The sequence below is a fragment of the Achroia grisella genome, unplaced genomic scaffold, assembly GCF_030625045.1.
Source record: "Achroia grisella isolate CSIRO2021 unplaced genomic scaffold, CSIRO_AGI_Agris_v1 utg126, whole genome shotgun sequence".
Taxonomy (NCBI): Eukaryota; Metazoa; Arthropoda; class Insecta; order Lepidoptera; family Pyralidae; genus Achroia; species Achroia grisella.
The window spans coordinates 992,066-1,016,246 of NW_026712609.1; the positions used below are offsets into that span (position 1 = coordinate 992,066).

Below are 24,181 nucleotides of genomic sequence, written 5' to 3' on the forward strand. Positions count from 1 at the left end.
AACAATAGTTTTAAAATTTAATAATATGTCAAATATATTATTAATGACTTGCGAGGATACTTTTAATAAAAAAAAATATACCAGTCAGTCAATTAAAATTGACATTATTTTTGACATTTTTAGGGTTCTAATCCTGAAGTAAGTAAAACTGGTCTTTTGGTTCGCCTAGATTTCAATATAAACGCTGATTTATAATTTAAAGTAATTTTGATTTGGAACTCTTGCTGTTCGTGTCCGATCTAGGTACAATTTACTGATCTCATTTTTACAAGTAGTAGTGTTTATCACGTTGTAAATTATATCAGGCCCGCTTGATAGATATTATATTTTATCTAAATAATACTTCTGACGAGATAATAAGTGGACAGAAGTATGGTGCATGTTATTTCAATTAAATTTCCAATTATTTCATAACATTCCTTTGAACCGATGTGTCGATATCTACATTAATCCCTTAAATAAACCTTACACCTAATACAACAAGGCTCCTAATTATTATTTTTATTGACTACCACCTGGTAGTACCTAAATGTATTGTTGTTTTAAACCATTATAATGCTGCAGATCGAATCTAGATCTCTGAAGAACTTTTGCTTGAGCAGGAACAATTTCGCTATAATGCGCAACAACTAGTATCTATACTAATACAGCGTGTGTATTTTTGTTTTAATTGTAATCATCAACATCATGATGAATATATTCATTCCAGACAAAGTGTCTTGAGCATTAGCTCTCAAGATTATACCTACGTTTAGATTTTAGTAAGCTTATATAGGTCAGCGGTTTCACAATTTGCAAAGGATTTAATTTTTTTATTAAGTTGCCTCTTATTATATTAATAATTTAAGACCAGTATCTGGAATATAATAAAATATGTCTTTTTCGATAAAATAATTTATTATCTGTAATAAAAATATATGAAGGACCTAAGTACAATAGACATATTTAGGCTTAAGTACAGTTCATCAAGTCTACGCATTATTTTTATTACATAATTAGCACCATACCTGGAGCAAATAATATGTATTCTATGTATGTGCCTAAAATAGGACACACTAGCTTATCACTGACAATAATTCATTTATATATTGGGTAGATAAATGACACCAAATATACGCAATACAAATAATGCGCACACGTGAAATATTAAAGTAAATGTATAAGGAATGTAATTTTCTTACAATATACATATTTTAGTATTTAATTCGATTATTATAAATGTTTATAACAAAATATGAATATAGTTTAGATTAGTTCTACGTTATATTTCAATAATATAAACTATGAATAAGGACGTTAATCATTAACATATATTTTAATCCTTAAAAATGACTAAAATCCCTTTAAAGGGCAACAACACTTTACAGTGCTTACGATGTAACAAAACTAAATAGTAACTCATTTTTGGGGATTATTAACAATTGTAGGTAATGCAGGTATTAGCTAAATGCTTTCCTGGAAATGAATGATTTTGTTATTTATAATATTATTATAATAATTATTACATTTTATCTATGGACACCTCTTTAGAATTAAAAAAAAACTTGTTTTTGATTATTTATAAGCAGTCAGTTTCATAAAGTTATAGCTAAGTTTTGGGTTCTAAACTAACAAACTAAAGTACTTACTCATCGACAATATTGAAAAGGTTCAATGACGAAATTATTATGGCAACAATGCGAGTACAACAATACGATTAATTTAATCGAGTACCTGAGTAACAGTGGAATTTTGTTCTATTAATATGAAACTGACTGTACGTATATATTGATGTAATATAGGCTTATAATATCATTAAAATGTATGTCATACCCAAACCATATTAAGCATTTTCTAGCATTAATATGTCTTTTTATTTCCTCAATAATATGTAGGTATTACATAATTATCCGGAATAACGTACTTCTGTACATACGTACAAGACACACATACTATTACAAATTGTCAATATCTAACAGGACAAAGGTTCTAATTGCATATTCTGTGATTCAATAATATGTCACAGCAACTTTATTAATCCGTGATCACTCGCTTGTCCTTCTGTGGCCACCCTATATATACACTCAATATTAAAGATATGTTTAATATGAGTGTCATATAATGCAAATATATTATTTTATTTCATTAATGTAAATAAAAATAAATTAAGCTCTGATGTGATGACAGCACACCGTGCGAGTGGTCACGGTTTAAAAATCTTCGTGTCAGTGGCGTATTAGTCTGGTAGCAAGAGTAGCAATCGCTACGGGCCCTTCGCACACTTCTGTCTGGACATAAAACAACTAAAAATTAATAAAAAAAAAAGGTTTTAATCCTTAAGTATTTTTAGTTTTAAGAAAGTCTAACTGAAGCAAATAAATTGTAATTTTCAAAGCAAACATAAGAACTGAAACCAAACCATAAACTTTTTGAAAGAACTTGGCTCCGCGATGGCTAAGTACGGCCCTGCTTCAGACACTATATAATACATATGTTGCAGATCACCAGTTTCTAATTACGTTTTATATGCGGCGATTAACCACAAACATCAAAATCCGTACGATGCAGGATTAGGGGTGTTCATATATATACTCATTGTTCCATACCCTATAAAGACTGAACCTATATTTGTAGGAACAGTAATACTTGGGAACCTTTATCCTGAGATTCTATATCGCTATAATGCTTTATAAATATTTAATATAAATGTATAATGTCACAAAATAAAATTGTACCCAAAGACTAAAATTTGTTACAATAGATTATTACAATCAATAAGTTGGCACAAATTATTTGATAATTATTTATTATGATTAATGTACATATATCATATTATTTAAAGATTAATTATGTGTAATAAAAATATAAAAATGCTTAACAATACTTGAGTGTATCATGTGATTTTATGGAATAAAAAGATTTAGTCATACTACCACTATGGCACCAACGTATAATCGAATTCATAATACTGACAATTCCATTGTACTTAATGCTATCAGAGCGATATATCGGTTCATTTGAAACAAAACACCAATGAACATAACAATACCTACTTATATCTTATTTAGGAATGTTACTACATAATATATTAAGTATCTAAGCCTGTGAAATGGACGGTTATTATAATCATTTATCACATGTATAAATTTGTAATAATGAACTATGTTCAAATTGGTACCTACATTTAAGTAATTAGTTACATTCTTATAAATATACGAGTCGACCAATTACTTTATTAGAATTCAACATATTTAATAAAATATAACAGAATATTTTGTGAAGATTATGACATTGTTGTTGTACGGTGCCGCGCCTAAGTTGTACTACATGTCCCTAACTATGTTGTACAACACATCAGCCGCTGAGATAAAAAATCTGACAAGGTAGTCAGATGCACAATATAGCCATTATTTGCATAATCACCGTTTGTATTAGTCTAGAAACCTAACAGTTCTACTGTGAATTGCCATGTGTAATAAGTTATCTGGACATTACGATCAAGTTACATAAATTCATGCGTCATATCAATGACAGTGTATTTTAAAAGAGATGTACATTTATCAAAACTAAAAAAGATTAATTTTATATCAATGTCAAAGTAGTATAATATTTAATGTCCAAATTTATTACAGAAGATGTTTTGTAATAGTAGTTTTGAGTTGGTCCACTCACATAGAAATACTATTCGTAATTATCTAATACTAAAGTTCTTGTTGTAAAATAGAAAAATTAATTATAAAAAATAATTGAATAATATATTAATTACAGGTTATCCCTATGAAATATCTAACATTATAATGAAAACTTTCCAATCGCATTTGATTCATCTCACTTTAGGTTTCTTACGAAACTTCAAAGCGAAATTATAAGTCCTATATAGACTTCAGAGCGTAGTATGTTACCAACAGATAACGGTGAAAAAAAGGTATTATATATGGACCTATCATAAAAAATGTTCTTATAAATTGCAATACCAGCCATGAACAATGGCTGGTATTGCAATTTATGCTAATACCTCCCATCATAATATATCCTTATTCGTAAATATTAAACCCATCTTATATATATTTATCGAAATCATGAATACAGCAAGTACAGTTAATAGTACTAATCCAATATAAATTTATTGGACAAAAAGTACATTTGAGTATTTTTATCGAGCTTATGGAAATTTAAGATAAAATTTGCAATTAACTGTAAACCTTGTCCAAAATACAAGATGTTTATCAGAACAATATAATAATATTAGTATTCATATACTCGTTTAAGTACAATTATTTTACTAAAACAAAGCTAAAGTTGCGTTGTAATAACAGATTTGCGATGAATGATTGTAATTTCTTTTTCTCCAATACCAGATGGAGAGCTTGGTTCGGAAGTTACAAGCCACGGCGATAAAGACGATATAGGTTGCGATTTCGGTGTTGTATCTTCCTTTCTCTCCACAGGTTTTGGAGATGCTAGTTTTGTTTGAGTAAGTGGCGGTTCAACTACAACAATCGATACATACTGAGAATTTATAGGGTTTGAAGCTAACGGTTCGTTCAAAATTTTTGGTGATGGCGTAGATGGAACAGGAACATTAATATTTGTAGATTCATTGATTATCTTTACTTCGTTTTCTCGAGCCTTCAGTATATTATTACATTTTAATTGACCAGGAGGAAGAGCTTTAGTTGACGACAAGTAGCATTTTGCTTGATTGTTAGGTACTTCCATGTCACTAACAGAATCCAACTGATCTCGTTTCACTTCATTTTTAGAATCATCACTATTTAATTTTTCTTTAACTAAACTCATAAGAAGATCATTGAGTGGATTCGATTCCGTAACAGGTGAACAACTACATGGTGTTTTATTAAGAACTAATTGAGTTAGATTATTTCTCTTTTCTTCTACTGCAGCCTTTTCAACTTTAAATAATACTTTATTGCTTATGGCATCATCTTTAGACACTAATACTTCTTCAGAAGGTTCATCATTGATAACATTTTTTGTTGATGGTTCACCAACCTCGAGTACTTTTACTTCACTTTCCACTACAGATGATCTTTGTGATTTTGCACTACTCTTTCTCGATAAGGTGTCAGCGTTAATATCAGGTACTTCAGCTGACGTGCTAGGAATTTCACTCGGTGCCTCAGGTGGAGAATTTGTCTCAGTTTTTGAATTATTTTGCTTTTCACGTTCTCTTAATACATGGCTTTGCCGTCGAGCAAAACGTTGACTTGGTCGTCTTTCAAATTGCACAGTACGTCTAGCACGATTTTGCTGAGTAGTTTGATATTCAGTTTTTCCAGAATATTGAAATCGTGATCCCATTCTAAAGAAGTTTTGTCTAGCTGATGGTCCTTTAACTGGTGCTCGCAAGCGGAAGAAAGTGTGATGTTCAACAGCACATTTCCATAAGTGTTTGCAAGCTTTTTCATTATGTAAACGGAAAACAAAAGTGTGCTCTTGTTCCCGACCTTGATCATCATCTTCAACAACCACCAGGGTCAATTTCTTCTTTTTAAAATCTAATTTGCTTATTTTCGGCCAGAAAAAGAGACCTATTTTTTGAGGGCCTTCAAACACTAATATACCAGTTGGCGTCAATCCCAAATGATATTCACATCCGTCTTTGCCCAAAACAATATGCATGTCAACACCATACATTTCAAGCCACTTAGCTTTATTTAGATAATTTACTTCAGCTTGTGCTGGAGTAAGGCCTTTATATTTCTTATACTCCTCCAAAATTTCAATCTCCATTTCCTCGGTTTGGTTTGGTACAAATCTGAACTCAGACACAGTTGCTGGTGTATGGATACTTTCATCAAAATCGCCCAGCTCTGACTGTAAAGCTAAAGCAGCTAACTCAACAGCAGTTGAGTGAGGACACTCCAATTTACTTTCAAGAATGTCTTTTTTCAATTGCAAAAAGAATTGATATCTAGTCAATTCTTCACGTAGATTATTGGGTTCAGAAGAATAAAATTTTACTTTTAATCTTAAAGTATATGGGGGTCCAATTTTTACTTGTTTTTTAATAGTTTTTGTTGGATCAAGCCAATGTTTGACATTATTTGTGTCAGTGAACTGCAAGCCAAAATAATCTTTTTCTATCAAATCTAATGAATAAAAGACTTGTTCATAGAGATCTCCAGCACTAGCTTTTTTTGATAAATTTATAGATAAATCAGTATCATCAAGCAACATGACCTTGCATTGTATAAGGTTTTTATTTATTAAAGTCTTCTGACCTTGTTTGTTACGGTTCTGGCTCGAAGATCTTCCTCTTCTACTGAGGAACCGCAACATCTTGCGTTCTGTAGAGACCTATGAAATTTAAACATTCTTTTAAAACAATGAAAACATTAGTGTTCTGAAATCACAAGTGCAGTCAAAATATCCATAAAATAGATAATTTAAATATATAAAAGAGAGAGATGAAGTTTCTTAACATCTGAGAAACAAGCTCATATTTGTAGAGGCAAAGCTTTTTATATAACTGGAACAGCAAACAAGAACTACCTGATGGCAAGTAGCAACTTTTGCCATTTGATATACTTATAAAACTTACAACAAATCACAATCATATTGAAAAGAATATTTGGATTTTATTTGATTGGGTTTTGAAAGTTGGTAAAGATAATTTATAAACATAAATTTTGTGTATTTTTTGTGGATTTCATCCTGTGGATATAAACTTCTGTTTTTATAAATATGTAGAAATCAAATATCCAAAATGAAGCTACTCTAAATAATATTAGCTATTTGTCAAAATCGATCCAGATGTTACTAATATTACCAAGAATAATAATCAAGAAGAAATATATCAAATATGCAAACATTTTTTGATGTAAGTACTGTATAGTATACTTTCTAATGTATTTCATACAGTATTCATTTAGTGAAAAGCTGAACACTTCAAGTTTATTTATTGGTATAGATTATGTACTTATTGAGATTTAATAATCTTCAATATTAGTTACTTTAAAATAAATTATGAATAAAAGCTGTTAATTATTTTTTATTACTAAGAAATCTAAAAAAATATCAATGTTATTGTTATATTAGTGTAATAAAAAAAAACAATTACTATTTGTTGTCTAAGGGATAAATTTATCATCCATGACATGTATTTAGCTTTGATATCTAATTTTAATTAAATTTTATAAGTGTCATGCTTGTATTTGTCTTACAGCATCTGAAAAATAATTATCTCTTAACTTTTTTAGACCAGAATGTCAAAATAAAAAAAATTGCAGTTGACCTAAATATACTTCTGTATTTTATAATTCTACAACAAAACTGATTGTAATAACGAAATAAGAGTACTACATCCTCTTTTCATCCTTAAGATATCGTAAGACAGCCACTTACAGTATTTCTGAGAATTAAACTAGGAGAATTAAATACAAATATACAGGTTCAAGAGAAGGAAAACTAATTGAAACCTTATGTTAAATCACCTTGCCATCGTGGTTATAGTAGGCCAAATCCTGTTTTTTAAAGTTTATCCTCGTAAGTATCAGAAGATACAAGGTGTATGATTATGATGAATTTTGTTCATAAATTAAAAGATTATTTGTCGAATACCAAAAAAAAAAAATTCGCTAAGCCAATACAACGTCAATACTCTCTGAAGACTTCGAACACGAGTGGTTTTGAGTATGACACAAAAATTACTAGAAATTTAATATATTTCAATAACTAATTACTTAATTGATCATCTTACCTGGACCCTTGATAATTTTGGAAGACAACAAAAAACAAATTAATAATAGAAACGAAATATTAAGTATTGACAAAACAAAACTAAAATCACAAACTACATACTCACAGAGAACTAAATTGAGAAGCAAACTGAGCACAGAGTATTGTAGTTTCACAGATGGTTTAAAGTTGCTTTGTTATACTTGAGAACTACATGGATTTATGTTTTATTTGACTACTAGCTGTACTCACGACTTCCTTCGTCCGCGTGGGAATTAACTTTATTTTTTGTAAAATAAAAGTAGCCTAAGTTACTCATTATTACGTTCTTCTTCTTCTGAACCATCATATAAACTACAAAGATTGTCGAACATATCTTTTTAATAAGTGTTTCATTATTTAATAAGTGTTGTACATGTTTTTTTATCAATAGATGTAATTATAACAGCCTGAGCTTCAGCATCTTTTCTTTCCCAGTCGCCATCTTTTTTCAATTATTGCTTGTTATTATTTCAAATAATCCTTTGGCTTTTAGTATTATTTTGATCTCGAACTTCCAGGTATTATACGATTCATTATCTACTAGTCTTGTTATGTGGTCTTCATTACTATCACCCGATCTCGCCATTTTTAATGGTTTTAATTTTAATTATTATAATTTATGTAAATATTAATATATTTTATATTATTTATAGTTATTAGCCCATAACCTGTTGAATTGGGAGATATTCCGAGTGAAATGACCTACATTTTAATAGATATTATTAATAAAATACGAACGACATGATGTTAATACGTAACTTTTAATCTATCAAAAATTCTTTTTGCAATGACAGAATATATAACTTAAATACAATTATGTATATGAACCTCTATGTTCGTCAACACTTATTACATCCTGGCAAAAAAAGTCTCGTCGAAATCGGTCCATTTCAGAGATTAGGACAAACAAACAGGCAGACAGACAGACAAAAATTAAAAAAAATATTATTTTGGTGTATGTACCATATTTATATTCATATGCATGTAGCAAAAAACTATTTTTTCAATATTACAAATAGACACTACAATTTCATTTATATGTCAAATGACTAAACTTAGATAGTAGCTTTTTATGATTTGTTACCTCTGTCCTTAGAGATTTTAATATTAATTAGGCTGACGTAGCTTCCTGGTCCGCGCACACACGCAACCTCTAGTAATAGTATAAAATTGTATTCGTCTTCCATCGCTAAAAGGAGAAAAAATTCTGCATATTTAAAAAAAAATGCATTGATGTTGTTAATAACTCTTTAGTTTGTATAAAGAAAATATAAATTTGAAAATTGTACATTCCTTGTCATCGTTAGAACAATAGAAAATAAAGACTGTAAATTTAGACTTCATCGAGAAATATAATTGTGATATAATATTTTACTTTCCTCTTTTATTGATGCCCTATCTACGAATTAACAATTCAATATCTATTATTATATATATATTGTATTGCTGTATGCCCAATAGATGTAGTTTTCTGATCTGTGGAGTATTTATTATCTGTGTTCAAAATTAACTTTACATTACATTTCTGTCATATATGTGGCGAGTTTCCTCGTGAAGTTCTTTAATTGATATTAATCTTAAAGAATATATTATAGTTAAACCGTAAGTACAAAAGTGGAATGCAGCAAATAATTGTGTTTTGAACTATAAATGGAAATCAGTGTCTCGATTCTTTTTAATGTCTAAACCAACCTATAATTTCCACATGAAAGTTCAGGTCATTTGTCAGTGCAGTCTTATAGCATCATGCGCTTAAATTTATTTTTTTATATTATCCAGTTCAAAACATTTGCCTTCCGCATTAATTTGATTTAAATGATTAAATTGGACATTATAAGTTTTTTATTTCTGTTATAAATTGTATCTTTATTGGGACGTAAACCCTTTGGTATTAAGGCACACTTAAAAATCTGAACTATTCTATTCTGTTATAACTATAGTTTTTAACTACTAATTTTGGTTAATTGAAGTCAGCTAAGTTCATATGAAATGAAACACATTATAGTTATTTTAATAAACACTGACAGATGCCTGTTGCTGATGATATCCAGTCCTCATGGGCTGACGAGGTAGAGATAGACCAAGGAGCCCTTCCACCACCATCAGAGGTAGTAGAAAATGGTCTGAAGGTTGTTACGGAATATAAATATGACAATGACAACAAGAAAGTAAAAATTGTGCGGACATACAAAATTGAAAAACGAGTAGTATCAAAGGTAAAAGTTTGTTTTCTTTATTATATGATAATTTACATGGAACGAGAATTTAGCATATTGCTAGCTAGATTACTTGGTATTGGCTTTTATTTTGAATTTCCATTTTCATTCCCCAATATATTACAACATTGTGTATTTAAGTAGATAGATTTTGAAAAGTATATGGAAAGAAAAAAAGTGTTACCTATGACAAATAGCAATTTTATCCCATTTTTCCTTAAACTATAGATACAAATGTTATAACAGAATAATGATAAAATTTTATTATACAATTATAGTCGACTTATATTTTTAGAGCATTGCAAAACGTAAAACCTGGAGTAAATTTGGAGATTCTGCAAATGATAAACCAGGTCCAAATCCTGCTACGACTAATGTGTCTGAAGATGTATACATGCAATTTATTACTAGTAAAGAGGAGAGTCAACGTCCAGATGATGGAGAATTAGATGGTTTGAAGGTAAGTAAATAGTAGTATTAATATAGTTATTAATACTACTTTGTATATCACTGTAATTTTCAAAATGAAAAAATTCTAAATGATATATCTAGTTTACTATTATTCCTTCAACATCCAGATGATGGAGAATTAGATGGTTTGAAGGTAAGTAAATAGTATTATTAATACTACTTTGAATATCACTGTAATTTTCAAAATGAAAAAATTTTAAATGATATATCTAGTTTACTATTACTCCTATGTGGCCACTATAGTTTGGAGGAATTTGGAGAATTGATTTTGGAGGAATGGCTACGTACATGTTTTCATGATCTTTGCTGGCAAAACACCTAGCTGATGGAGGAAGGTAGGATGACTAAAGTCAAGTCAGTTATTCTATTAGGTCAGGCCAATTAACACATTGTTGTAAATTTGCCACAATTTATCTGTACTGATTTCCAGGGAGACCATGAGTACAATTCTTAATGTCAAAAGCAAAGTCTGAATACCAGCATTGTAGTAATGGAATCTAGTTGGTGCAACAATTACCTGGATTGTCAATGGTTTTAAATGTTTATAATCTATGCTATAGTACATATAATAACTATTATTATTCACCTGCTATAAAATGTATATCTGTTTACAGCCCCAGACAAGCAGTGTGATTTTCAAGTGTCGTACATGCCAAGGAGATCATTGGACTTTAAGTTGTCCTTTCATGCATTCCCAGCTGGCACAGGCAAAAGCTAGTGAGGCAGCTAAAGCAGCAGGTAAAATATAGTATAGCTTCATTAAAATCTACTACTGAATGAAATTTATGAAGTCACTGTAGACAGTTTTTTATTTCTAATTTCGCTGACTTTAAATTACTGGACCGAATAAATTTGAAATGTCTTTCTATTTGCAGAGGCGAAAGCACCGACTACCAATAAGTATGTTACGCCATTCTTGCGTGAAGGCGGTGCAGGGCGTGGTGCAGGCCGTGAACCTCCTGGCGCCCGCCGTGATGATGTTGCTGCGATTCGTATTTCCAACCTTAGTAATTTCGCAGTAGAAGCTGACCTTGACGATCTTGTTAAAGGATTTGGTCCAGTTCAAAAACTGTATCTCGCAAAGGAAAAGGTGCACACTATATATACATTAATATTATTTTATTTTTATGTAATTTGAATGGCAAAAAAGCTAACACCTGATGGTAATTGGTAACCTTGCCTATATACATTTATAGTACCACAGATGTCTCAAGGTCATGTGATACCCATGATACTACTTGCATTGCCATTCCAAACACTGAGCTGTCATGTATATTTACTCAACCTATAATTTCACTTTATCCACAAAACAAGCTGCATGACATCTAAAATTTGATCAGACAGAACTATGAGGCGACTTATTAGAAAGTCTGCCTGTAAAAACTGTTTAGTTTATAGGACAGTATAATAAGGATGGAGAATATAAAGTAATATCTTGATGTCTGACTGTCATGTCTTACTTAATCAATTTGCTGTAGATCACAAATCATTGCACTTAAAAACTAATTTTATTTCTACATTGAGGTCAAAAGTCTAAAGGAACAAACAATGAGGTCATTAATAAAGGAACTCAAGGCAGTAGTGACCCATTGCTACCAATGTGCCATATCCATATATTTTATTTAATGTGTAATATGTGGGTACCCTTATATCAAATATATAATTATGATGAGACAAAATATGTGCTTGTTTCCTAATTATTCTTATTATTTTCAGAGCACTGGACATTGCAAAGGCTTTGCTTATGTACACTTCAAATTTCGTGCAGATGCGGCTAAGGCTATCCAAACTCTTAACGGCCATGGTTATGATCACCTGATTTTGAATGTGGAATGGTCGAAACCACCTCAAAATAATTAAACTAGAATTTCACTGTATTCATAATAATAAACATTTTGCTAAAGAATAATAAATATTTCATCAAAATATAGCCATTTTGTCTACAAACTTCCATCAGATTTTATTTAAACCTATCATAGGGCAAATTGAAAGATTTTATATTACTTCTAGAGATTAACTATATTATAAACATTGGCCCCCCAATTATTAACAAGCCAGTGAGTGCAAGTGGTGTCAAAGATTATATATGGGACGGCCTAGAAATGTTGCTATGCCTATATGTCTACTTGGCATGTCTGTGTGCCAAATTTATTTTCAGGTTAAGCCATTCTAGACATCATTAAATAATAAAATTCAACAAAAAAAAATTATGGCTAACTAAATAAATTTTAAACATTGTAGATTAGATGATCAGTATTTATATACTGCTATTAGGATGTGAATTTAAACTTAAATTGCAAGTACTGCAACCTTCATGAGTATAAATAACAGTGCTATTGCTAGTTTCCTTAACTAATGTTAATAATTTTACATTGGTTTGTTATAGGAACACCAGGGCTATATGTATAAGCCTAAAATAAATATAGATTTAGTATTATTTTAATTAATACACTGCTGAATTTGGGAGAATTTGGGAGAATTTGTGATATATACCACATAGAAAACCAGAGTGAATTTTTCCAAGTAGAATATATGCTGATCATATTAACATTTTCTATCTATTTATTTGTTTCCAAACAAATCAATGGTCCTCTAGTTGGGAGATACGAGTTCTACTTTTATTTTGTTGCCTTAAAATTTTTAGTTAGTTCCTTTAAAATTATTTGTAATTAAGTGATAACTAATGTTTTTATTTTAATACTTTATTTGAAGCAACCAGTGAAAAGACTAGACATTTTAGGTCATCACATAATTTACTATGTGCATAGAAATTCATTACTGAATATACATAAACAGTTCCCTTAAACTATCAAAATAATATGTGTTGACAAATAGATATACCTAAGTATGTTTTTTAATGTTATTTACAAGAATTTGAAGCTTGATAAATTGTTTATTTAAATATCAATATCATATTTTTCATCATCACTGTTAGGAGTATATGTTTCCTCTGGAAGGTGTACTTCTCCACAAAACATCAGTTCTACATAATGAAAATAATCTAAAGCAATATTTGTAAGCATAGCTCCTGTGGTTACTCCAAGTATTGTACCAACAACAGGTCTTTGACCAACAGAACTTCTTAAAATTGCCCACAAAAAAATTGAACCTAGAGGCCACAAGCAACCTCCAAGGAACGCCCAAGAAAATCTTCTAGCAGGAGCAGCTGCTGACATGTGTGGTCTGGCCCATAACCAGAGCCCAGCACCTCCACCGGCGGTCAAGAATAACACATCGGTGACATCACGCCTTGGGAATAGCCTGTAATTTTGTACAAGATTGTCAGACATGTCCTTGCATGGTAACTAAATTTAAATCTTTTACAAACAAATAACTTCGACTTACCTGACCATCAAATGAGGGTTCATAACACTGACAGATAAAGTTGTGTAACTAACTAGACCTTGTAACGGTAAATAATAGTATAAGACATTATCCTTTGTGAAAGGCGGTAATCTCACTTTGTTCATAGATCTATTAACATATTCGACAGTTTTCGGCACAGAAACCGGTAAGTTATAGATTTGTCCTCTTATACTGCGACAAATTCTTTCCAGGTACTCCATGATCTCATTCCTGAATTTGCCTATCAATAGTTACAGTGCTCTAATTAAGCGTTTATTCAGGTCCAATTACGTCGTTACACATTATTTGGCAAGTGTTACAGTTTGTGATAGATTATAAATTATAATTTTCAGTCAATTCATTTTATCAACAACCAAAGTCAATGCATTGCACAGTTTGCACTGCACTTTTAGATTAACTGTGGTCCACAAAGGCACAGATGAACGAAATAGATGATATATACGTATAAATATATGATACTATTCGGCTTAATCTATACCTTTTACTTTTAATAATGCTTTATTCATGCATGACCATGGCTACGTCTCTATGCTTAACCAGTGTTGCCAACCTTTTTTGCCTGGTACGAAAAACTAAAAATCTCGTAATTCTAGTACGTTGGAGCAATTCGACCATATAACCTTGTACATTATATTTTGTTTGACCAATTTCAGTAAGCCAAAATCTTCCTACACACTTGTGTGAAGATAAAAATGTCCTTGTTGGTCTTTGCAACTTCACTAGAACAAAAAAAGGGGCATGTGCAAAGGGACATATATGTGGATGACAATGAATTGGTACACCGGGCTGCACTAACGGTTTACGCTGGCAAGACACCAGTGGAGGACGATAAGATGAACATGAGGTGAGGTCACTTAGCTCATCGTGACAAATTTTATCATGACGGTTTCTAGGAGGAACCCCGTGGAGGTCGACCTAACATGGAACATTGCTAGCAATGGGTATTACTAATTCCCATTACTAACAACCCCCTTCCCCCTGTAAAGAGTGACCCAGATATCGTCGTAATTTCGATACCTGTTTGAATGGGTTAGGGAATCAATTGGAGGGGCCATAGGTGTGGATCGTAACATCTGTAAAAAGTTTGTTACTAGGGGCACTAATAGCGTATCATAGTATTGCCAGATAACTGATATCCTCCAAACTGAACTCACTAAAGTGTTTAGTTGTAGATACATGTCTATGGAGCAGAGTCCGCAACTTCATAAAAATAAGTTGTATGTAAGAGATTACTTTAACTGATAAAGGCGATATATTTGTTGATATTTGCATATTATTTAGATAGATAGAATATGCTTTTATTTGCATTATACCCACATTTACATGAAATAGGCACATTTAAGTAACAATTAATACGTCTGTACATATACATATATAAGGCCTTATTGATAAAAGTATTTTTTTCAAGGCAACCTTATACTTTATATATAACCTGTATAATTGTGCGTGAGAATAATAATAATATACGTTTATAATTATAATATTTTTTGTACTTCTGTTTCAGTGCGCAATACTTTATTATTACTAAATTTATAAATTTACAAGTAAACTGGCGAATTTGTTAACTGACTTGACTTAATGCACCGCCGCGTGCCCCGTCAGCGTATATCGTTACCGCAAGCGGCAGCACCATTTCATATTCATCCATAACAATCACTCAATTTTATTGTAACATTACAACAATATATTAGTTTAAAACGCACCTATATTGGTTAAGCTGTTTCTGAGACTGGTGCGTACAAACGCATAGATAAAATTAGACAAAATTCTAATGCTCAGTGTTTTGAGTTATTCCTGTAGTAAGATTTTTCTTATATGTTCCCTATACAAATAGTGATCAGTCTTTACTATAGTCTATACATATGTAATGTACTAGATGTTATGCGCGACCTCGTCTACTTTTAGACAGCCAATGCTCCTTTTTTAAAATACTAACGAGGTATATTCACGTCCAAAGATACGTTAAGCTCTTTAGTTATGAAAATACCTAAGTTTTTATTAATAATATTAAAATGGAATCACAGATCAAAGAAATAGGGACCTTTTTTTATATGTGGATGGAAGTATAGATACTAATATTATAAACAAGTATATAACAAAATAACTGAAGTATTGCGAGAGGTAGATGAGGCACGAGAGACTACACATGCATAGTAAACTGTTAAGACGGGTACAGACCCGTCTTAACAGTTTCATCTATGCTGTCTTACCTATTTCGTCTATTCCCAGCAGCTTGCTTTGTGAGATGTGTTTCATTCAGTTAAAGGGGGAGATAAGGCAGTGAAATTGCAAGCTACGGGTGCATGACATCTTACCAGTACTGCGGACCATGAATGGTGCATTATATTGGTGATATTTACTCAGGTGGTCGTCAGGTTGTTTGCCATTCCAGTTGCATTAAAAAAAAGGTTGATGTTCTGAATGTTTGTTTGTGTATAACATTTATCTCCACTTTTGCTGTTTCTCATCCTACATTTAATGTCATACTACATACCATTATATCCGGGTAAAAAGCTTTTGCTTCTTAACAGGTAGAATAATTACAATAGGATTATTTATGCTTTTATTTTTAATAATTTTATTGGGATTTTTGCATTTGTAACATCAGAAATAAGACTTTGACCTAAGGGACTTGTTGCTTCTATGTCTAATGAATCAAGATTTGACACTACATCTATGTTTCGATTCCATTTTTCCAAACCATTCCAAGCTATCATTACACCATTATCTGTACATAATTTGTGGGATGGTCTAAATATTTTATAATTTGTTTCTTTGCATAATATTGATAGAGCATTATATATGTAGTCATTGCATGCTACACCACCTGATACAACTAATATTTTATTATCCTTTGTTATCAGGTTTTTTTGGTGACAAAATTCCATAGCTCTTTGTGTTCTATGTATTAAATGCCTAGATGTAGCCATTAACATAGCAGCACATAAATCATTCACTTCGGGTATCAAGTCATCAGCTACAACTTTGTGTTGAACCTCTTTTCTATAATGTTGAAGTAATACTGAGGTTTTCAAACCATTAAAACTGAAATTACAATCCTTATACTCAGATAATGGCAAAGGGAGTTTAAACATGTGTGGATTGGTTGCTTTTGCTGCAGCTAGTTCAACTGCTTGCCCTCCTGAGAGCTTTGAATACTCTGGGACATTTTTCAATTTCATTCTGCGAGCAACTTTATCAAAAATCTCTCCAGGTGCACAGTCAATGCTCTCTCCAAGGAGCTTAAATTTATTTACATCTTCAACCACTGCTAGTAAGCAGTGGCCTCCAGAAATTAATAACACTAAATATGGGAATGGTATATCATACTGCAACCTAGTTACCAGTGCATGAGCTTCCATATGATGAATAGGTATTATTGGTTTGTTATAACGGTGAGCTAAATGTTTTGCATACTTCATACCAACAACCAGGCTTAGAGGTAATCCAGGTTTAAGTGTCACTGCTATTGCTGATATATCTGTCACTGATAAGTTTGCTTTTTGCAGAGTATTAAAAACTATTGGTTCAATATTACTTTTGTGTAAATCTTGGGCCACATCTGGTATAATGCCACCATTTCGTAAATGTATTAGATTTTGTGAATGTAATGATTCAGATAATAATTCATTTTTATCATTGATTATTGCACAACCAGTATCATCACATGATGTTTCTATGCCAAGTATTTTGTGTGTTGCATACTTTTTAATAGGATATATATTTTTCAGAAATTTCTCTTTACTCTTATAAATATTTTTACATTTATTTGATAATATATTCATTTTGAAGTAAATTATGTAATATTTTCTCCTCTTTGTCACATTGGTCACTACTTCACATCACATTGGTCTAATAATTGACCTTAAAGTATTATTTGATAAATATTAAGTAATTCACATCTTGCTTTAATATTTTTCTAAGTTCTTGTACTTAGTTTACTACTTATGAAATTATTAGCAATATTTATTTATTTGTTAGTATATAATTAAAATTGAAGATGTTTGGAGATGTAATATTTTCAAGCTATATTATTATCATATATGCCCAAACCGTTAATAAAATATAAATTCATTCCTTTAGAGTCCAGCTGCAATAAAATCTGTCTAAAAGAGATTTTACTGAATGGAAGTCAAATGGAAATAAATATTACAAATTGAAATTATATACCAGAAAACCATTTATAAAAAGAAAAACAAAACAGATTTTTACATTAAAAATATCTAGAATTAATAATTTTGATATTTACTAAAGTACAGTGTTCTTTTTAATCCCGGAGACAAATTTGACATTACCTATGTTGCCAGGTTCTTGCATTTTCTAAATAGGGTTGTGGCACTATCGGAAATTAATATTAATTACCTATTTTATATGTTACTCAAAACAATGAAAAGAAAAAAAGAAAGAAAATAGTTTATTTGTTACATAAAAATAATTTTTAAATTTTAAATTACATACTGGTTTATATTAAATACATAGTACCAAATAGGTCTCCGGTCAGCGTATATCGTGACAGGGGGGCACGGCGCTGGTATTCTGCGGACGCCTTCATACTTATAATAAATATAATAATAATAATACACACACATACATAGATCTAGGCGAATAGCACAGAGTAAACATTTACGACATACTACCATATATAAATAAATGTGTGGGTGTTTAATTAAAATACATTATCAATAATAATAAAGCATAGGTATTAATAAATATTTAGTTGTTGTATAATAATAGATTTTTTTATTTTTCAGTAAATTAATGCGTTAAAGTTTCCGATTAAACAAATCGGTATATCAGGTACACCACTACTCTACTATAGGTGAGATCATTTATTGAAAATTTTACATTTATACCTATCAATTTTGACTTCGGGACTATAAAACAGACTATAGTACAAAAAATATACTAAAGACAACAGCTGTATGGGCTTAGACTCTTTGCCTTTTATATAAGGATAAATAATAAATAAACACTAAAAAAAAAAACAGATTATAGACTATTTAGTTTTTTTTTTTCGGACTACTCTAATGCTATTGGCCGCACCTGGCCTTTACAGCTTCACCGGACGTTATATACCTATATATATTTTTTATTGGGTTGTTTGGGCTATTGTCAGATGTGTAGCACCTGCAGTACTGCGACCTACATAGATCTATTTTTTTTTTTAAGGATGTTAATGGAATGGTGCACCCGCCTGCGCTAACGGTTTACGCTGGCGGGGCACCAGTGGAGGATGATAAGATGAACATGAGGTCAGGTCAGTTAGCCCATCGTGACAAATTCACCAAGAATTTATCACGATGATTTCCAGGGGGGACCGCGTGGAGGTCAACCTGACATGGTACATTGCTAGTAATGGGTTATTAAGTCCACATTACTAACAATCCCCTTTCCCCCTTACATAGATCTATTTTTTTTTTTTAAATTGAGAATTTCTTTGTGTACTCAATGCTTTAGCGTTTGCGCCTTTGGTTTACGCTCGCTTCAGCAGAGTTTATATTGATTTAGGAAATTATGATTTTAATAGTTTGTACTTTAAGTATAATTATTGTGATATATAAATTTTTAGAGATATATACAATTATTAATATAAGAAAACATAAAACAAAATTAACGAAAAGAACAAAACTAAACAAAAAATACGAAGACAATCAAAACAATATAAAACAGAAATAAAAGAACAAAACACAAAACAACAATAGAGATAAAACAAAACAAATAACAGAAGATTAAACAAAATAACAAAACGAAAAGCAAAATAGAGACGTTGGTGGTTTGGATGACGATGGTATGGATATGATGATGGTATGAGAATGTTGATGATAGAGGTATGGGAATGTTGGTGATGATGATTATGTTTGATTGAAATGTTTGAGGTTGTGAATGATGTATGATATGTGTGATGTGAAAGTGTCGATGGTTGATTGATGTCTGATGATGGATGGGAGATGGAATGGTTCTGAGACCCGAACCATGCTACAGGCCGTCTCATGGTCGAGCCTCGTGGGACAACTTTGACGAGATGCTTTGTTTTGCGGAGCATCATCGTTGCAAGGGCATTTGTCGTCCGAGGTGATACCGTTTGAGGTATGATTTGGAGTATGAATGACCGGTGAGAAGCTGGGTGAAATGAAAGTTTGGATTGAGGCCTGTATCACAAGCAGCGCATGTAATTGCTGCACCACTGCTTGGTATACTGGCAATTGTCTGTCGCGTCGTATAAGTCCTGTAACTACCATATAGTGATGTTTTATGTAGCTGAGGGGGAATTTGCAGAATGAGGGGGATGAATGGGAGTTGGCTTGATTTGGCCGCGAGGTCGGCCTCCTCATTGCCAGATATCCCGATGTGTGATCGGATCCAAATGAATGAAATGTTGATGTTGTGATGTTTGGATAGTTGGAGTGATTTAAAGATGTTATTACAGAGATGATTGGTGCTGTTATGATTGGACAGTTCCATCAGCGATGACTTGCTGTCCGTGAGGATGATTGCGGGTGACAGTTTTTTTGTGATGATGAGTTGACATGCTTGATCGATGGCGGCCATCTCCGCTTGAAACACCGAGCAGACATCATGCAGTTTGAGCTTCTTGCTCAGAACTGGTCTGCTCTTATCTCTACGACTGATTTACCATCGGTGTAGCAAGTGAATGAGGTGGGGTCGAGAATATTTGACTTCCAAAAAATTTGCCTAGGATGTAGGAGATCGGATGGTGGAGTTTGTATTGGCACACGTTTCGACTTAGCCGCCCGAACCCTGCCACATATGGGATAAACCGGCCAGGACGATAGCCGCGGGATGCTGATCGTTGAACCCTCTGATGATGGTGATAGCGAACACACAGGTGAGTTTGTTTTGCAGAGTTTGAATTTGAGCGCTGAGCTCCAAATTCCGGAAGCATAACAGATGATGGGTTCAATGACTTGATGGTAGATGGTTCTAATGTTTCCGGGCTGACACCCCATGTGGAACGAATGAAAAATGATATAGTTTTGTGCATTTGTCGATGGTGTGATTGACATGTTGGATGAAGGTGAGTTTGCGATCGATGATGACTCCGAGTAGTTTGATATGAATAATGGGATGATTTTCTATTCTTTCTGGTGAAGGTGATGGCGACAGTTTTGGATGGTTTTTTTGTGAATTTTTTCATCCGCGATTGGAAGTCTGGCCGTTGAACAATGAGCACATCATCAGCGAATGCTTGAAGATGGCATCCTTCCGGAAGGCTCAGGTCGAAAAGCCCTGTCCAGGACCAGGTTCCACATTGCCGGACATACAGAACCCTGTATGCAACCTCTCGACAGTGGTTTGTGAGGCATCTGCCAGATTTAATGAAACTGTTCTGTCCCTCAGATAGCTGGCCAGAACAGCGTAGACGTTTCTGGGGCAGCCGATGAGCCTAAGTCTATTTAGGATGTTAGGCCACCAAGCGTGATCAAAGGCGGCTTTGATATCAAGGGATACGGCTAGGACTTGGTGGCCGGATGTTGAGGCTGTTTTAATTTTGTTGATGGCATTATCTAAAGCGTGTGCGGTGGAGACTTGGGGTTTGAAACCATATTGACGGGAGTTGTTGACGTTTGTGGTGTAGATGTGATGAGTGAGGCGTTGCATGACGAGTTTCTCCAATAGCTTTCCTAGGATGTTGAGGAGACCTATTGGTCTAGAGGTAAGGCTATTGGGATTGCTCTGTTGACCATTCTTTGGGATGAGTTTGATACGTGCTACCTTCCAAATCGTAGGGAAATGTCCTATCGCATCTGTTCATGACGGCTGTGATTACTTCGGGAATGGATTCGACGACTGCAACAATGATGTCGGCGGTAAGGTGATCTGGTCCGGGAGCTTTTTTTGGATTGGATTCTTTAGCAGTTTGGAGGACTTCTTCTATGGTGAAAGGGGGTTCATTAGGGGTATTGGGAGGGGGTAGATTTGATTGTATTTCTATTGTGCTCGCCCTTTTCAGAGTCGCCCGTTTGAAGGATATTCTTAGGAGCGATCGTTTTTATCTCCTCGGGTCATATCAGGTCTTTTGAATGTGTTAATCCTGGCATTTCTTGCCAGTGATTCAGTGCTTCTCGTTTGGTTATTAATTTGAGATCTCCCAGTTTTAGGCAACGAGGCACACCACAGAAGGGTTCGGGGCCCAGTTGGACGGTTTTTGCCCCTAACTTTGCCAGATGGTCGGCATTCTCATTGCCTTCAATATTTGAATGCCCGGGGACCCATCTCAGTATAATATTATTTCTGCTTCCTACTTCATTTAGTAGCAGGATACAGTTTCTAATAAGTTTAGAACGGATTTCATACGAGTTAAGTGCTTGTAGAGCAGCTTGACTGTCCGAATAAATGTATATGTTCTGATTGATGTAGTTGAGGCTTAGGATTACTTCCAGACATCTAATTAAGGCGTAAGTCTCTGCCTGAAAGATTGAGGCGTATTTTCCTAAGCCTATATAGTTGCAGATTTTGGGTTTTACACCGCATATTCCACATCCTACATCATCTCCTATTTTGGACCCGTCTGTAAACCAGACTAGGTCATGCTCTGAGTGAGTCGGTGTATGGTTATTTTGCCATTCGTCTCTTCCAGATATTTCGATTTTGTAATATTGTACAAAGTTACACTCTGGTGCCATGTTGTCTTCAGGCATTCCCAGAATAGGATCACTCATTATCGAGTCTTGTATAGTTTTTATGGCCAGGGAATGCCAAGATATCCTCCTTTGGGAACTTATTCTGAGCATATTGGCTTTCGCCTTTTCCTGTATAAATAAAGGAAAGGGCGTCAAGTCCAATAATGCGTCTAGAGCTGCTCCCGGCGTGGTGCTCATGGCTCCTGTAATAATCAGACAAGCAATTCTCTGTAGGCTGTTTAGCTTGGTGGCAGCTGTGGATTGGAGGGTTTTCCGCCACCAGATTGCGCAGGCATAGGTGGTAAGCGGTCTCACCACTGCTGTGTAAAGCCATAGGGCAATTTTGTGGTTGATTCCCCATCTGGGCCCCGCTACCCGTCGGCTTATTCCTAGGGATGTTTTCGCCTTTTGAGTTATGTTGTCTATGTGTGTGTTCCATGTCAGTTTTTGGTCGAAGGTTACGCCCAGGTACTTGACTTCTTTGGAGCACTCTAATATTCTTCCATTTACTTTAGGCATGACAAGTTTGTCAAGTTTCTTCCTTTTTGTAAACGGAACAATTACTGTTTTATCAGGATTTACTGATAATTCATTTTCCTTACACCATTTAACTATGATGTTTAGTGCTCTTTGGATGCGGTCTGATATTGTTGTTGCACAGAACCCTCTGACCATGACTACTAAATTGTCTGCGTAGCCTTGTACCTCAAATTGGTTTTTGGTCATAATATCTAAGAGCTGGTCTACCGTTAGTAGACACAGCAGTGGCGATAAAACGCCTCCTTGAGGGCATCCTTTGGTAGGTCGGATTTCTAACGTTCGTGGTTTGGTACCCACGTGAAATTTTTAACCTATGTGTTAGGGAGGAAAGGGGATTGTTAGTAATGTGGTTTGATCTTATTGCTAACAATGTACCATGTCAAATTGACATCCACGTGGTTCCCCCTGGAAATCATCCTGATAAATTCTTGGTGAATTTTCACAAAAACAACTTCATATTTACTGTAATAATAGAGTAAGCCAAGAAGGGCGTAACGTAAATATTAAGATACGGGAGAAATTCCATTTTTGAAAATATTGCTATTGCGCTTGAGTGAGGGTAGATCAGAGACTTTGAATAGAGATATGTAGGACTAAAAGGCGGGCGAGGACAGTGGACACTAGAAGCCCGAGTTAGGTTTTATGGAGCGAGTGAGTGAAAGAGTGACTGAATCCTAACGATTTTAGTTGGAGGGCATGCTATAACTCAAAAAGAGTATAAACCTAATATCTTCTAATAAAATATATCTGATAAAATACACACAAGTTGAAACCTATAAAAATCAATATTGACAATGCCATGAATAGACGAAGTAGTAGTAGAAGTAGTTTTTAAATGTGTTAGTACTTTTGATTCACAAATATTTATTGTAAAGTTTTTGTAAGGTAGGTATTGAGTAGATGGTAGGTAGGTACTGTATAGGTAATATTTTATTAGAATGGAATAGAATAGAATAGAAAATCATTTATTCAAATAAACTTACATTGAAGCACTTTTGAATAGTCATTACATTTTTTAATCTACCACTCGGTCAAGCTGTCTTCACAAGAAGAACGAGCAAGAACTTTTAAAATAATTTATTATTACTTTACATTTTTAAGTTTAAGTGTGTGAATACAAACCACCAATTAGCACTAATTCTATTAAATACTCAAATAGAAATAATATTGAATATATAACCAACTGGTTAAACAATTAATAAGAGGAAATCAGTCATAGTGATT

The 24,181-nt window shown here is 33.1% G+C and overlaps 4 protein-coding genes across 5 annotated transcripts; 1 reads left to right on the plus strand and 3 right to left on the minus strand.

Moving 5' to 3' along the window:
• Positions 1-3,377: 3,377 nt before the first annotated feature.
• On the minus strand, positions 3,378-8,363 carry LOC131854969 (band 4.1-like protein 5). Of its 2 annotated transcripts, none has more exons than XM_059206161.1 (2): positions 7,808-8,363; positions 3,378-6,300 (listed from the first exon to the last, which is right to left on the minus strand). In XM_059206161.1, the coding sequence occupies exon 2, from the start codon at positions 6,280-6,282 to the stop codon at positions 4,273-4,275; it is 2,010 nt and encodes a 669-aa protein (XP_059062144.1). In that variant the 5' UTR covers positions 6,283-6,300; positions 7,808-8,363; the 3' UTR covers positions 3,378-4,272. The 2 variants fall into 2 exon arrangements, with proteins under 2 accessions (XP_059062144.1, XP_059062143.1); XM_059206160.1 differs by having other exon boundaries at positions 7,703-7,818.
• Positions 8,364-9,233: 870 nt separating this feature from the next.
• On the plus strand, positions 9,234-12,373 carry LOC131854956 (eukaryotic translation initiation factor 3 subunit G). Its single transcript, XM_059206143.1, has 6 exons — positions 9,234-9,324; positions 9,750-9,938; positions 10,234-10,398; positions 11,024-11,147; positions 11,285-11,499; positions 12,126-12,373. The coding sequence occupies exons 2-6, from the start codon at positions 9,750-9,752 to the stop codon at positions 12,267-12,269; spliced, it is 837 nt and encodes a 278-aa protein (XP_059062126.1). The 5' UTR covers positions 9,234-9,324; the 3' UTR covers positions 12,270-12,373.
• Positions 12,374-13,282: 909 nt separating this feature from the next.
• Positions 13,283-14,239, minus strand: LOC131854957 (uncharacterized). The gene is made up of 2 exons (XM_059206144.1): positions 13,755-14,239; positions 13,283-13,670 (listed from the first exon to the last, which is right to left on the minus strand). Exons 1-2 carry the CDS (start codon positions 13,973-13,975, stop codon positions 13,307-13,309), a joined length of 585 nt encoding a protein of 194 aa, XP_059062127.1. The 5' UTR covers positions 13,976-14,239; the 3' UTR covers positions 13,283-13,306.
• A 2,091-nt stretch (positions 14,240-16,330) lies between these two features.
• Positions 16,331-18,046, minus strand: LOC131854987 (tRNA N6-adenosine threonylcarbamoyltransferase, mitochondrial-like). The gene has a single exon (XM_059206184.1). The coding sequence runs from the start codon at positions 17,558-17,560 to the stop codon at positions 16,331-16,333; it is 1,230 nt and encodes a 409-aa protein (XP_059062167.1). The 5' UTR covers positions 17,561-18,046.
• Positions 18,047-24,181: the final 6,135 nt, after the last annotated feature.